Source organism: Amblyomma americanum, chromosome 10 (genome assembly GCF_052857255.1).
Source record: "Amblyomma americanum isolate KBUSLIRL-KWMA chromosome 10, ASM5285725v1, whole genome shotgun sequence".
NCBI classification, from domain to species: domain Eukaryota; kingdom Metazoa; phylum Arthropoda; class Arachnida; order Ixodida; family Ixodidae; genus Amblyomma; species Amblyomma americanum.
In genome coordinates, this window is record NC_135506.1 from 27,909,419 (window position 1) to 27,924,732 (window position 15,314).

At 49.7% G+C, this 15,314-nt stretch overlaps 1 protein-coding gene across 1 annotated transcript in view; it reads right to left on the reverse strand.

The window, feature by feature from the left end:
- Window positions 1-11,414: 11,414 nt before the first annotated feature.
- The window catches only part of LOC144108096 (calcium-activated chloride channel regulator 3A-1-like), a 181,069-nt gene continuing 177,169 nt past the window's right edge, over window positions 11,415-15,314 (reverse strand). Inside the window, exons 14-15 of the mRNA XM_077641377.1 lie at window positions 14,171-14,455; window positions 11,415-11,932 (exon numbers count right to left, since the gene is read on the reverse strand). Coding sequence (XP_077497503.1) covers window positions 11,415-11,932; window positions 14,171-14,455 — 803 coding nt within the window. The remainder of the gene's footprint in view (window positions 11,933-14,170; window positions 14,456-15,314) is intronic.

The window sequence follows — 15,314 nt, forward strand, 5'->3', positions numbered from 1 at the left end:
CTATGTCCGCAGAACGCTCTTTAGTATTCGCCGTTCTACGGCGCCGGTGCCGGATGACATAACGTACAAGACACTATTCAGTCAGGACGAAGTCTCGCTCCAGGAACTCACAGAGCTCTTTAATAACCACTGGCACGCTGGGACACACCCATCAGTCTGGACCCATGCCAGCATGCGATTTATATCCAAACCGGGCAAAGCTTTGCGCCCCATCTCCTTAACGAGCTCTGTCGGCAAGCTCTTGGAGTTGTCATTTTCAATCCTCTACAACCGTTCCTGGAAACAATAGGCTTTCTCTCCAACGTTTAATTTGGTTTCCGTTGAAATATCTCGGCGCAAGGCGTACTTCTCGCCCTTAAGGAATCTATTTTTTACACTAAGCGCCGTACAGCCGCTACGGGAGCCATACAAGCCCTGCATATTTATTCATAAGGCTTCCAACACAATAAGCCATCACCACATCCAGACGACATCAGCCCCCACGGGCTGCGGCACTCGCATATTACAATATGTTCGGGCCTTTCTTCAGGGACGCACGGCAGAACTCCACTATAGGAATATCGCCTCCCAGCCTTTCTCCTTGCCTAACCCGAAAACCCCACAAGGGGCGGTCCTATCACCTTTACTTTTTAACATTGCCCTAGCGCCACTGGCAAAGGCACTTGCTGCTATACCAGGGCTCCACACAGCCATATACGCAGGAGATATACCCTCTGGACAACGAGAGGATTCTTTGGAACAGCCCACGATATCCTGCAATCTGCCATAGACATCACCACCACCATTTAGCAAACACAGGCCTCCGTTGCTATTCAAATAAATCGGAACTCTTACAGCTGAAACCCCTCCACAGTGACCCCCCTCCTCCCTCCCCCCATTGAGCTGCACATGTGCGGTAATCGAGTGCACATTGTGCCCCAGGTGAGGATTCTTGGTCTTCTCACTAAGAGCAAACTCGATGCAACCGCCACCCTTCAGCTCTTGCAAAGACAGACCAAACAGGTCGCTGCACTAATAAGGCGGGTGGCAGCACGCAACCATGGACTGTCTGAACATTGAGACCTTAAATATGAAAATTGCATTAATCATTAGTAATGATACCACCTCCTATACCACATACTCACTCAGCGCCAAACACACCAGGCAGACATCCTAATACGCACGGCTGTCACCTCCGCCCTACGTCTTCCGCGGACGGTTAGCACGAAACGTCTCCTGGCCACTGGCACCACAATACCATGATCGAATTAATAGAGGCTCAACGCACCAACCAATTAGTCCGCTTGAGTCGCACGGAAACAGGACAACGCCTACTGCAACATTTCTGTCTCAATCCACCCATTCCCACCTCAACGATTCCTTCACCTTACATGACTTCTCTGCGCACGCAGGATAACATATATCAGAAGCCCCTACCGCGAAATATGAGGGCTAGCCTCCACCAGGGTAGGCGGCAGGCTCGGGCGAGCTATTACACCGAAACATACTGCAACCGCTCCGATATCCTTTATGTCGACGCGGCAGAAAATTCTAAAGTAGGATTTTTCACTGCAGTCGCAGCCTATGAAGACGGCACAGTGGGGGCCGCCGCCACTATCCGAACTAATTCGCCCGCAGAGGTGGAAGGATCCCCCATCGCACTTGCCCTGGCCCACTCTACCATTAACAAAAAATGGCGGTGGTTTAGCACTGGCTAAACCTGGAGTGACGCGAGAGCTACAGCTGGCCGAGTGGAACTTGCTCAGTTGAATTGCAAAGTAAGCCTTTCACCGCTCCGTTTCGCCAGGCGTTACTTCTTCATCTTCGTCCCAGTTGACACGGCGCATGTGCACAGCTTTGGCAGCTCGGTTTCGCCGGCGCGCAGCGCCGCCGGCAGCAGCAGCTGCTCCGCACCACGTGGCTGATCGCGTGACCAACCACGTGATCAGCCACGGCGCCGTGCCGCCTGCAGCTGCCCTGCACCAAAGTGACCAACCGCGTGACAGCGTGGCGGCGCCGCCACCGCCACGCTGAAAGCTCGAAATGTTACCGCAAATTAGCTATCGTTACAAGAATAACCGAAATTTGCACAGATTCCCAGGCCTCATACCGCCACTACCTAAAGGGCACATCGACGCCGGACACACACCCTATTCTTGCCTCAGCCACCTCTCTCGACCGAACGGTTACTTTGTCGTGGATCCCTGGGCATGCCTCGATCCCCGGTAATGAGCGCGTTCATGCGCTGGCCCAAGATCTCTCCTCCCGGACCCCGGACGATCAGGCACCAACCCTGCGCAAGAGGCCCCATTTGTCCTTTATACATACCATCAGATCACCACATTCTACAAACTCAGCCGCATGACATTACCACCACTCCACAATACCTTGTCGCCCTTATCCAGCGCCAGATGGCGCAATTACAGACGGGCAGTTTTATTTCATCTCAGCGTCTCTAATGCCTTCACCCCACCTTTCCTCCTCATTGTAACACCTGCGGCGTGCCCAGATGCAGACTTTTCCACTACATTTGGGAATGTCCTTCCCCACAGACAGTACCCCGATCCTCAATCCCACTGATTATTTCTGAGAGGCTGCTTTACGGACCACTCAGCCCACCAGCCGGAAATTATTGGTGGATCGGGCTTAGTGTGAAGCCCGTGGACTCCTGTACCAGTAGGGGACCACCCTGGAAGATTTTTTTCGTCTAATAAAAGTTGTTTCCATTCATCCATCCGTCCGCCCGTCCGTCCGCCCGTCCGTCCGTCCGTCCCTCCATCCATCCATCCATCCATCCATCCATCCATCCATCCATCCATCCATCCATCCATCCATCCATCCATCCATCCATCCATCCATCCATCCAATTCAATTCAATTCAATTCAATTCAATTCAATTCAATTCAATTCAATTCAATCCAATCCAATCCAATCCAATCCAATCCAATCCATTCCATTCCATTCCATTCCATTCCATTCCATTCATCCATCCATCCATCCAATCCAATCCAATCCAATCCAATCCAATCCAATCCAATCCAATCCAATCCAATCCAATCCAATCCATCCATCCATCCATCCATCCATCCATCCATCCATCCATCCATCCATCCATCCATCCATCCATCCATCCATTCATTCATTCATTCATTCATTCATCCATCCATCCATCCATCCATCCATCCATCCATCCATCCATCCATCCATCCATCCATCCATCCATCCGGCCGTCCGTCCAACAGCTGTATCTTACCAGTACTCACATACTGGGCCAGAAACGTGAAGGCTAACGAAAAGGGTTCTGCTCAAGTTAAGATCAACGCAGCCAGCTATAGAAAGGAAAGAAAAATGATAGGCGTAATGTTAAGAGACCGAAAGCAGGCAGAGTTGGTGCGGGAGCAAGCACAAATGAGCGACATCCTTGTCGAAATGACGAGGAAGAAATGGGCTTGGGCTAGGCATCCAATATGAAGGCAAGATAACCTCTGGTTCTTAAGGGTTAAGGGTAACGGAGTGGATTCCAAGAGAAGGCAAGCGTAGCAGGGGGCGACAGAAAGTTAGGTGGGCAGATGGGATTAAGAAGTTTGCGGGCATTAGGTGGGCGCAAATGGCAAAAGACACGGTTAATTGGAGAGACATTTGCCCTACAGTGGGCGTGGTCAGGATGACTGTGATGATGTGTATGCACGCGAGCGGCGCCTTCTTCCTTTTGAAGTAAACGGTGAGTCAATGTGGTACGTCACGTGGCTGACACACACTTGGTAGAATGTACCGCGCCGATGACTTTGGCTCGGCGGGGCTAGCAAAGCTTTCACATTAGAAACTACGCTTTCACAGAGTGTTTTATAGAAAGCAATCCTACTCCACCAGCCATGTTTTTTCAGTTTGGTTGGCTCGTCGTGGCACCATTGTCTACAGACATGCTTGTACCAAGGCTAACGTCCTCGTTCTTTACATCCGCCTGACTAACCTCATTTGGGACACGTCACACCGTTGGGAACCAAGTGACATTGAAAACAAATGCTTCTCGCCTAGATGCGGACAACAAGTGAAATTTATACTTCGTACACGCTCCGTCATCGCTGCGGCCATGTCGGTGCAAAAAAAGGACATAACGAGGAGAGTGCGTAGAGTTTTCTTTGGAAAAACCCTTTCCAGTTCTGCTGCATCAATGATAAAAAAAATTGCTGGTGGTTTAGCTCTGGTTAACCCTGGTCGAAAGCGAAAAGCTGCATCTCCCTGGCTATGTTTGTGAACGAGCGACTGGCGGTACACCATTTCGGGTGTCCACTGAGATATGTAAGACAGGCGCAATTTTATTTCCTTAAAACCAACTTTCACTTCTTTTCTTCCCTTACAGCGCTTCGGGTGTCCACCGAGATATACGGGACAGGCGTAATTTCCTTTCCATAAAGCTACTTTATTTCACTTTCCTTCCATTACGGCGCGGTTCAGATGCCCACCGAGGTACAGGTGGCATTTCCTTGTTTCACCTCTAGCTACATTCAAGGTCGCACTTATGATCCCAATGACGGCTTTTCGCGTGGTTCGAGTGTCCACCGAGATATGCGACACAAGTGTAAATTTCCTTTCTTTAAAACAATCTTTCATTTCACTTTCCTTCCCTTACGGTACGGCTCTGGTGTCCACCGATATATGCGAAACAGGTGTAATTTCTCCTCGTTAAAACACTTTCATTTTACTTTCCTTCCCTAATTACGGCTCGGTTCGGGTGTCCACCTAGATTGGCGAGAAAGGCGTCATTTTCTTTCCTTAAAAAGCAATTTTCATTTCATTTTCCTTCCTTTTCGGACGCGGTTCGGGAGTCCACCGAAATATGCGAGGCAGGACTTCTGAAGTCAATGCCACCACCAGAAAGCGCATTCCAGTAGATAGGTATGAACCTCTTCGGCACTTTCCCAAAGCCGATATCAGAACAACAAAAGGATAATGCGAGGCCAAAGCAAGAGCCATACCAAAATGAACAGCAGCAGGGCGATAGCTTTCGCATAATGCATGCTGCTGTGACTGCGCTCCCGCAGTGCTCCTCACGGACAAGCCAATAGTGTTCACGGCAGAGCTGATGCAAGGTATCCTACGCTAAACTCAGCATAGGCCTCCATACAAATTTATATGAAGCTTCCAAGCTTATCGCAATACCCTATCCCCCCCCCCTTCCCAAGGAAAAAAATAATCGAGTAATGCGATAAGCGGCAGGTGGGCGAAAAATTGTGCAAAGCGTAATTCCAATTGGCTATTCTTGCTGCTGAGCGTAGATGTAGCCTTTAGCGATACGATATTCGGCAATTTTTTCACACGGTCGGGGTTGTATACGATTTCAACCTGCCTCAGCATAGGGTCAATTTAAGAGGGAAAAAGCATCAGGTCTAACTACACGCCATCATGGCAAACAGAAGAGTCATCGCAAGGAATCTTGCAAACATAACAGAGCAAACATAAAATTAGCTTAGAACGGTAACGAAGGAAAGTTTAAACTTAAGGAATACAGGTTGTACTATCTGTGCCGGCAATTGCGATCTAAAGGAAGCAGTTTCGAGCAGAAAAAAATTATGGGAGCACTTTGGCCATCTAAAGTGCGGCAAGGCGAAAGCCTTTGGCCTTGCCGTCTGCGATTCTAGCTTCGCAGGTTCCCATAGCAGTGGCACTCCCAAAGGCTTCTACCTTGCCACGCTTTCGATATAGACGACGTTGTTGGCACTTGCAGTCTGCTTTTCTGGCCTCTTTTTTCTGGCTTAGGGCTTCTCTGGTGGTGGCGTGCAGGTGGCGCCACCAGCGCGCGCGCCGTTACCATGGCGTTACGTGTGACGTCACCCTCTTCCGTCGCTGACTATCAACCTGCGAGGACGTCTCGCATGGGCATCTCAGTCCGTTACACCCTTACCTTCGCCTATCGCACATCCACTGCGTCGTTGCATGGGCACCGAACACCAGATCATCGAGCTGCTTCCCTCAAACGCAGTGACGCAATCTAATTTACTACCTGTTAATGTATACAATCCACCCAAAGACAAGGGCAAAAACATGCCAGGGGCCGCATTGCGGAACGATCCCAAATTTCGTCAAAAGTGGTTGAAAGTGACGTTAAAACGACGAAACGATGAGGCGTCGCCGCTTGATGCAACGAGGAATCAGCGAGGATTTATTTGCACGGCAAAGAACTGGACCGTCTGCTAAGTTTTTGTAAAAAGACAAGAAATATGCGACGATGAAAATAACCAATATTTTATTTTGTCTAAACTTTGCGTTTGGAGTCGGAAAACGTTAATCAAAACAAAAAAACATACGAAGTTGTGCTATTAGGTTTGCTGGTGGGTAGCTTTTGCTGCCGCGGGGATGCGCTGACGGCGCTAAGTCGTCAAGCTCCTTTGCACGAAAGCAGCAGATTCCACGCCGTGTTCTTGTTTTTTACGCGGCGTCTGAAATCAACTTGCTGTGCGGTTGTTTAAGTGCGCAGAAAAATTTGAACGAAGGCAGTGAAGGCTACGTGCCTGCCGAGCGAACTTGGAAGAAGCGCATGGAACAAAATCGACGAAGACAACTTGTCGGAGTCCGTGTTGTCCGGCCCTTTTGATCGCAGACAAAAACGTCAAAAGGTGAAGTGTTGCAGTGTGTGATGTGTGTTTTCTTTTTTTTTTTTCTCTAAGGAAACAGAAGACGACCGCGAAGTGCTATTTGCCGGGAAAAATAAAGTACTTTGCGAGCATAAGCCCGTTTTGTTATATTTATATGTAGCCGTGCACGGAAGTGACCGCGGGAGCTCACACTTTCTGCGTGTTAGCTTTGCAGATTGCCTCCAACACCTGCCGCAAGCATTTGGTTATCATCGGCTGTACGATGCCGATGTGCGCCTCGGTACCAACGCCAGGTTGAAAGCCGCCCGTGGCAAATAAACGCAGCGGCAAATAACCGCACCGACAACGCGCTCGCACGCGCACCTCAAAGTTTATCGGCGACTTCGTCGCCAGCCACTCAATGGTCTGCTTCTGCCCAGAACCCTTGCCTGATCCCTCCAAAGAAGCATTGGATGAGCTAAGATCCAGCGATGACCCCGACATTCAGTCCAAGGCTGTCGAATGGGCAGGCGTCACCAAAGGTCTCCATGGCCCGGCCTGCGCCACGCTAGCTCGTCCGGCAAGACAAATGCGTCTTCGTGCGCCCTCCTTCGCGGTTACTCGCGCCGGCGCACCCGTCTCAGTCTTATCGCCGCGTACACTGTTGCCATTTTCTGTCACAAACTTAACGGCCAAATTGTCCGCCTCGTGGCGATCACAAAAACTGTCTATTTGCGCCTTCATAATTAGGTGTGGAACGTCATAACTTCTGCCACATCCGTGACGTAATCTGCAGCCACACATGACAAAAAAAGAAAGATATTGCCGCCGGCCGCGACCAACCAATGGAAGTGGGGCTAATTGATCCATTATTGACAACTTTGCGATTTAATCGATCCGTATAATAGCCCCAGATCTCGTAGCGCGAGCCTCACACACTAAGCGTGTAAGGGGATTTTTTAAGCGATGTTTATTGCCTCAGGCAATTATGTAATGGTGGATGGCAAGGATCCTCAAATAAAGGGAAAAAAAGGTTCGCTGATCTAATGAAGCCAAGGAGTGAACGATGATGTGGTCCCGGCATTTAAGCGGTATGTGAATCAGGATTGTTCGGCGAGAGACCCGCTGCCGCAATGGGCCGAATTCTCGTCAGATTCAGCGCCGGGCAAACCCACAGCCGCTGGCGAATATCAACCTGATCATTTTTGTTCTTGCAGACTGAACAAGTGGGGCGGGGATATAAACCTTGAAATTGCGGCCACTTTCGTCTCGCGGCTGGAGTTAGGGCAATCGTGAGCAGAATCCTCCGAAGCGCAACCTCCTCTGCACAGGTATGACCGCGGGGGAAGATTACCGCGCACGGAGGGATTAGAGCACATGTGCGGCGCCTGAGGTGTCACTTTCTTGTTAAAAGGAGGGTGGTGTCATCCAGAGTGAGGACTCAGGGCAAAGACGAGGTTGGGGTCGCAAGGCGGGACGCAGAATCTGCACGGCTTTGTAGGCTCAGGTGGTCACGTGGGGCACACTCAATACGGATTGGCTGCGGGATGCGTTCGGCAAAACGATGGGTGTTTTTGCAAATTTTTTGGCGGCGACTGACGCGTCGTAGTAGACGCGTGACGTGAAGGGCATCGGTACGAATGAAAATGCGGGCCGAAGGTAGCATGGGAAAGGCAGCCACAGAGAAAAGTGCCTCTTGAACCACAAACATCTCCGCACGAGAGGAGGAAGGAGGTTCTGGGAGGTGAAACCTGGGGATCTCAACGCGGGGCACAGAGCTTGGCTCTACCCATCCAACGCCCTTAACGGAAATATTATCCAGAACACATTCTCATGACACGCACTATCTCTTGTGAAGGACACCACCGTGCACACCCAAATCGGCACAAGCATCACACGTGACACGACACCCGATCTGACGGCCGTCAGTCAGGCTGTGATCATGGCCTTGCACAAAGTATTGAGGGATAAGCTAGGCAGTGACCATAACATCACTTACACGCGGCTCACACGCGATACGAAAATATCCTCGCTCAAAAGACAAGCGATTAACAGTGACTGCAACGTTTTCCAGGTGGCGATGGCAGCTGCGGGATTGGTCCCGGCGACGATAGACGAATGGGCGGAATATCTTCGTAAGGCTGTACACGACACTATGACACACGTGCAAGACACTATAAATGCACCGCAGGTCGATCCGCAACTGTGCTCCACATGTGAGAGGCGAAACGCTCCCTTATCCGACGCTGGAAACGCCAGGGTTTGAACCGTAAACTTCGCCTTCGCATCGCTGTAATCACTCAAAGAACAGCTGACTACGCTGCGCAGCTCACCATGTCCAACAGGTCGAGCATGTGCAACACGTTACGCGGAACGCTGGGGACGAAGCGCACCTGGACCCACCTCAGGACACCGCCTCTGCAGTCCCCGACTCCGAACACGGACATAGACGTGGACATTAGGCCCACGGAATTCAGAAAGATCCTTTCTCACAGTGAGGTCCGGCGGTGGCGGTCCATCAGAGTATATTCAAGACGCTTCGAAACCTGCATGATATATACGCACCTCACGAAGCTGACCGGCTTGTTCAATGAGTACTGGAGGGCGGGTACGCTTCGCGGAGCCTGGAAACGCTCACCCATCAGTCAAATCCCAAAGGCGGCCAAGGCACTACAACTCGAGAACCTCTGACCCATCTCGCTTACGAGCCGAGTAGGTAAATTATTTGAACACGTTGTGCACCGCCGCCTGAAACCGCACCTCGAATTTGGGGGGTTCTTTGCCCCGACCAATCCGGTTTTCGACCAAAATTTTCGGTGCAGGACATCCTGTTTAAGCTAAAACAAACAATTCTCCACACGCGCAAGCGTGCGACAAATATCCAGGCCATATTGACATTAGATGTGCACAACTCCTTCGACAACGTCGGGCACGAGCATGTCCTACGCATATTCGCCAGCGCCAGATATGGCAGGCTAATCTTGAAAAAAAAAAACTAGCTGTGGCTTAACTACTGTTGAACTTGGTTAAGAGAGCGAAAGTTCTAGTGTGTCGGGCGACTATAGACGAGGCTTGGCGTCTGTAGCGTTGAATGTGCTCCGGACAACTGCTAGCACTGCAGCTCGTCGAAGCGAATACGTCTTCTTTCCCGTGATTGTAGCCGCCATCTGTGATGAGAGCAGCCTCGGTAGGCGCCTTTTCAACGCGCCGATTAACGTCTTGCTAAGTCGCATGACTTACATGGCGTTATGCCGCATGACATCGTCCGTTCATGCCGCGTTATTCCTACATGGCACTTGTAGTTATCTGTTGCTATTGCAACATAGATATCATTTGATTCTGCAGTATTGAACCTAATTAGTGTGAATTAAGCTAATCTACCTTTTTCCAATGATATAATACATGCGAACATTCTTGTGTTTGCATCCAATTATGGTAGTGACTATACTATGACGTCATCACGGTTAGCCTCATTAGCTTGTACGCGCCCATAAACTATACTGAAAAAAAAACTAGCTGTGGTTTAACTACGCAGACGCAGATGCTGTTGCTAGGGGTGCCGTTGCTAACCACCGGCAACAGGCAGCGATTCTTTGGTTCAGACTAGCATATTAAAGCTCTCGCTCAAATACGTGGACGCTTTGCCTCCATGCCGCACGGCACAATTCAACGTCGTCACCCCAACGTTCTTCCTTCGTAAAGCGAAGCACCCCGCAAGGAGCTGTAATTTCTACTTTGTTTTTACACTCGCAATGGTGCCGCTACCGCGGGTGCTGCGTGACATTCCCAGCCTGCATCATCCACTGTACGCTAACGACATCATCGTCTGGATCACAAGAGGGTCGGATCGGCGCGGCACAGGACGGCCTTCAAATCGCAGAGGCTCATGTGCGAGATGGGCCTGGGCTGCTCAACCCACAAATAAGAACTACTCGGCAGCAACCACATGATCCCCACATCGATATCACCGTCAACGGCCAACCCAATCCCTTGGTAAAGCGCCTCTCAGTGCTCGGACTCCACGTCAAATGTACCATGCACCTGGAGAAGATAGCACAAATAGTCAATATGATCAGCATGAAAAAAATGAAATTCAAAAATGGTTTTCGGGGAAAGGAAATGGCGCAGTATCTGTCTAATATATGGACGGACTCCCGAACGGTGCCCGCCGTAAGGGAAGGTATAAAAGGAGGGAGGTAAAGAAGGGAGAAAGAGGTGGCGTAGTGGAGGGCTGCCGAATAATTTCGACCACCTGGGGATCTTAATCGAGCACTCGCATCACACAGTGCACGGGCGCCTTCGTGTTTCGCCTCCGTCGAAGCGGGACCGCCTGCCGCGCAGCCTAAATCGGGACCTGCACCTGAGCAGAACTCGCTTGTCAATTTGGGAACCAGCAGGGTGTTTTTTACACGGACACGGCACTCCACCTTGATAGTGGGGTAGCCATCACTGCTTTGGCCTCCTCACACAATGCTGTGGCCTCCTCCCACACAGGAGTCCGCACAGGGCGCCGAATGAGGTAAGATCGGCCCTGCTCGAGAGCCCAGCCTGCGGGCAGCTCCGGACCAACTCTTATGCCTCATCGGTAATAGTGAGCCGCACGTACCCGGCCTGATACCCACTACTGCTCTGTTCTACCTTTAAGGCCCCATGCGGCCTACCTCTACATTATCTGCGAGCCTGCCCGAAACCGCGAGCCGACGGGCCCGTCCTGACCCCGTCTCGCCCGTCCTCAGAAGACGCTCTGATTGCTGCCGACCTGGAGAACAAGCGCAGACTGGTCATTCGGGCGAGGTGGAGGTTAGAGGGCTCCTTAGGAGTTAGGAGCCCTCCTAAGGCGCAAAAGGTGCGTTTTTTTAGTCTTCATTTATTTTTGAAAAAAAAAACAGTGTATGGCTCCTCCTGCTCCCTGCGGTTCAGTATCCCCAATACCGCGACCACGATGGCAATCACGGTGACCGATGCGATGCAGGAAAGCGCCACCCAGAACAAGGGGGACGCGAAGAAATCCGACTTCTGCTGTGTACTTTCCTTTGGTGCTTCGTCTGTGGTCGGGGGCCCTGTGGTGGTGGTGGTGGTGGCCATTGTTGTTGTAACAGGCGAAGGGTCGTAAAGAACTTCAACAACTGTCGAAATGTCGGACTTTAGCCCTTGGCTGTTAACTACTTGAGCTGCCAGGTAAGCTTGCCACTTCAGTGCACCATCTTGCCGGAGAGATGAAAAAGGGCGGGGAATGGATAAAGTGACATTGTGCCGACTACGAGATGGCTGTGGGTCCAGGTTGCCTTCGACCACGTCGGCTTCCGTGATCTTAGCCTGGTTTCCGAAGTCGACTTCGAGGCCAGCGTAGTGTTTGGACACTCGAATCTCCAGGCCGGAAGCTGCGAAAAAGTAACGTCGTTGAAGGGGAAACAGGACACCGTCCAGTGTGACGTCATCCTAAGCTGTGCCACTGATATGCGCTGAGATAAGCGCTGTGCTTTTGTTTTCCTCGCCCTGTTTCCACAAAAGCCATGCGACCGTTCTGGATCTATATATTTCACGATGGAACATTAAAAGGGGTCATTGCTGGTCAGGATGCCACGAGCGTCTGTCGGTCCCTGTGACATCTAGTAGTCGTGTTTGGTCAAAACGTGAAGTAACTATTAAAAAAGAGTTGGCTTAACATGAATTACATACTTATGTCGATGAAAAATATGCGCTGAATAGAGTGCCGAATATAGAGGGATGTGTTTCCTCACTCCTGTAACGTGAGCCAGATAACGCCTAGAAATATCACATGTTGAAACAACTGATTCGCAGAAGATTGAAACGATCATCTATACCGAGCTCGTTTACTCTGGCACCTTTTCCAATGATACGTCTGTTCTTATAAAACGGAAATAGTTGCGAAGTTAAAATTCTCTCCACTGTGCTAGCGATTTCGCACACCATGTCTGTCATAGCCTAAGGGTTCAACTCTTTTTTTTTTTTACTTTGCAACTTGTATATACCAGAAATGTAAAATTCCCGGGCACCGTTTCTTTATTCCTCGATGTTGGTTGCGTTTTTTATTGCAGCTAGGCTTGGTGTAAAAACGGTCTGAGAACGTAAGTACAAGTAATAATAACAATATTCCTTACGCTGCCGAAAACACAAGGCGCAGTACATCACAGCAATTTCCGGCATCCCGTAACTGCACACATATGCGCCTCGTTGTAGTGGCAGCTGGCTAGCTCAACGGAAACTTGTCTTTACTGGTAAGCTGCAGGCGAAATTTCGGATACATTGGGATATTTTATTTATTGTAGGTAGGGTGACATCAGGCGGTTTTCTGAGGAGCTCGCAACACAACCAAACGTTTTATTTGCTTCTTTAAATGTTCCTAAAGTTCCTAAAAATAAGTTAAATACTCCCAATAATCTGCGATTCGGTGATGACATTGCCTCAATGAGTCACTTGGCAGTTGAACTGCAAATCATGATAATTGAGTTAGGCAGAGCAGAACGGTGGGTCTAGAAATTAACACCCAGAAAACAAGCAATGTTGAACACTGTCTAGCAAGGGAACAGCAGCACACAATTGGCAGCGAGGTGTTGGAAGTGGTAAAGGAATACGTCTACTTTCGGCTCGTAGTGACAGCCTATCCGGATCATGAGATTGAAATACTAGAAGGATAAGAATGGGGTGGAGCGCATATGGCAGGTTCTCTAAGATCATAAAAGAGAGTTTACCAATATCCCTCAAAAGAAGTGTACAACAGCTGTATGTTACCGGTACTCACCTACGGGGCAGAAACGTGGAGGCAAACGAAAAGGGTTCAGCTAAAGTTAACGACAATGCAGCAAGCCATGGAAAGAAATATGATAGGTGCAACGTTAAGAGACCGGAAGCGGGCAGAGTGGGTGAGGGAACAAATGCAGGTTAATGACATCCTAGCCGAAATCAAGAAATGGTCTTGGGAAGGGCATGTAATGCGAAGGCAAGATAACCGCTGGTCCTTAAGGGTAGCGGAGTGGATTACAAGAAAAGGAAAGCGTAGCAGGGTAGGCGGAAATTTAGGTGGGCGGAGGAAATTTTGAGGTTTGCAGGCATAGGGTGGAATAAGCTGGCAAGCACAGTGTTAATTGCAGAGACATGGGGGCGGCCTTTTCCCTGCAGTGGGTGCAGTCAGGCTGATGATGATCATAATTATGATGAAAGTTTTCCACAGCACTACTCGATAACCATACTGTGGAGACAGTGGATAGCAATACTGTGGATAAAGCGGTGGGTGTATGTTAGCTTCAGTTAAGTAAAATTCACCATTATATTTATCTAAAAGAATACAACTGTGTTTAGAGAACGTGTATTTGCGGTGGGTAGTAATCTAACATAATGTAGCAAGCGCGGAAAGAAACCCAAATTTTACCGAGTATTCATGAATGCTACGTAAACATAGCGCGAACATTACCACAGCAATAGAAAAACCTTTAAAATGTATTCCCCTCCCTCTCGCATCTGCGGTCGTCACACCATCGATTGGACTGTCCCATGGTTCAATGCCAACTTGCCAGTTTTTCATACAGGATTTCTGCACCTAATAAGTGAATTATGCCCCTCTGAGCTCCACAGTACACGTCTCTTCTTGAAGTACTTACCCATTCCAGAAGTCAGATGAGCTCCTGGCCACGTCCACGTCAGCTCCACCAGGAGCTTGAGGTACTCTCCCGGACGCACATCCTCCACGGCCAGGTCCCAGATTCTTCCCGGAGGCACGTCCTCTTCCACAATATGTTCCGTGACCTGGAAGCACCCTCCGGACGCCACCCTCTGGAAATCGTCCACTCTATCGGCAGTGGTGTCTTCTGTGGTGCCGTCGATGATCTCGAACATGGAGACCTGGAACTTGGAAGCCGATTCAAAGCTCGTTCCCGTGGCAGCTTCTGCGTCAGGCACAGTCGGAAAAGTGGCATAAGAACGAGGAGGAGAATTCAGACGACCAATTAGTTCACAAGCGCATTACAAAAAATTACAAGGATGATTACGGAACTTTAAAATTTTAAATTTAAGCGCAGCACTGTACGTGTTTTGATTTTTCGATATGCTGAGGTAATGATTTTGAGAGATATCTTTATTTTCCACACACACTCTTTCTTGATGTGACACTCCTCTCCCAGTCTTTGACTGCCATGAAGGTGATTTTGCGGTCAGAGAAATGAATGAAGGTATGTTCAGCCTGTTGCGCCAATGCCTGGTTCATAAGCAGACGGATTACAATAGGAAGACAACGCTGTGAGCAGTTGGTGACGTGGACAGCAGCAAATCTGACAGCACTGCCCCATCACGGAGAGGAGCGTGCTGCCTTGTGCGCGTGGTGCGCGCACCGCCGAAGACACGGGAAGGGATTAAGAATGCGAGGACTGTCGAGGTACACAAAGGATTAAGGCAAGGCTGTCCTCTGCCATCGGTGCGGTTCATGCTTTATATGATAAGTATGGAAAGAAGGCCACAAGGAAGAAATCTAGGTTACACTCTGTCGTACAGATCAGGTGGAAAGGTTGCTCAGCAGCGACTACCTAATAAGTGGATTATGCCATGAAACTGGTTCTTTGCTGTGGAGACGAAGGGGACAGTCTAGGCTTCAGTTTTAGCGCAACTAAGTCAGGTGTGATGATTTTCAAAGATACAACTGATCAGTTGCTTACAATACAAGGCCATGAAATACCGCGAGTGGCCGAATAGAAATATCTGGGGGTATGGGTAAACGAAGGGCAGATGTACACGGTAAAGCATGAACAGTCT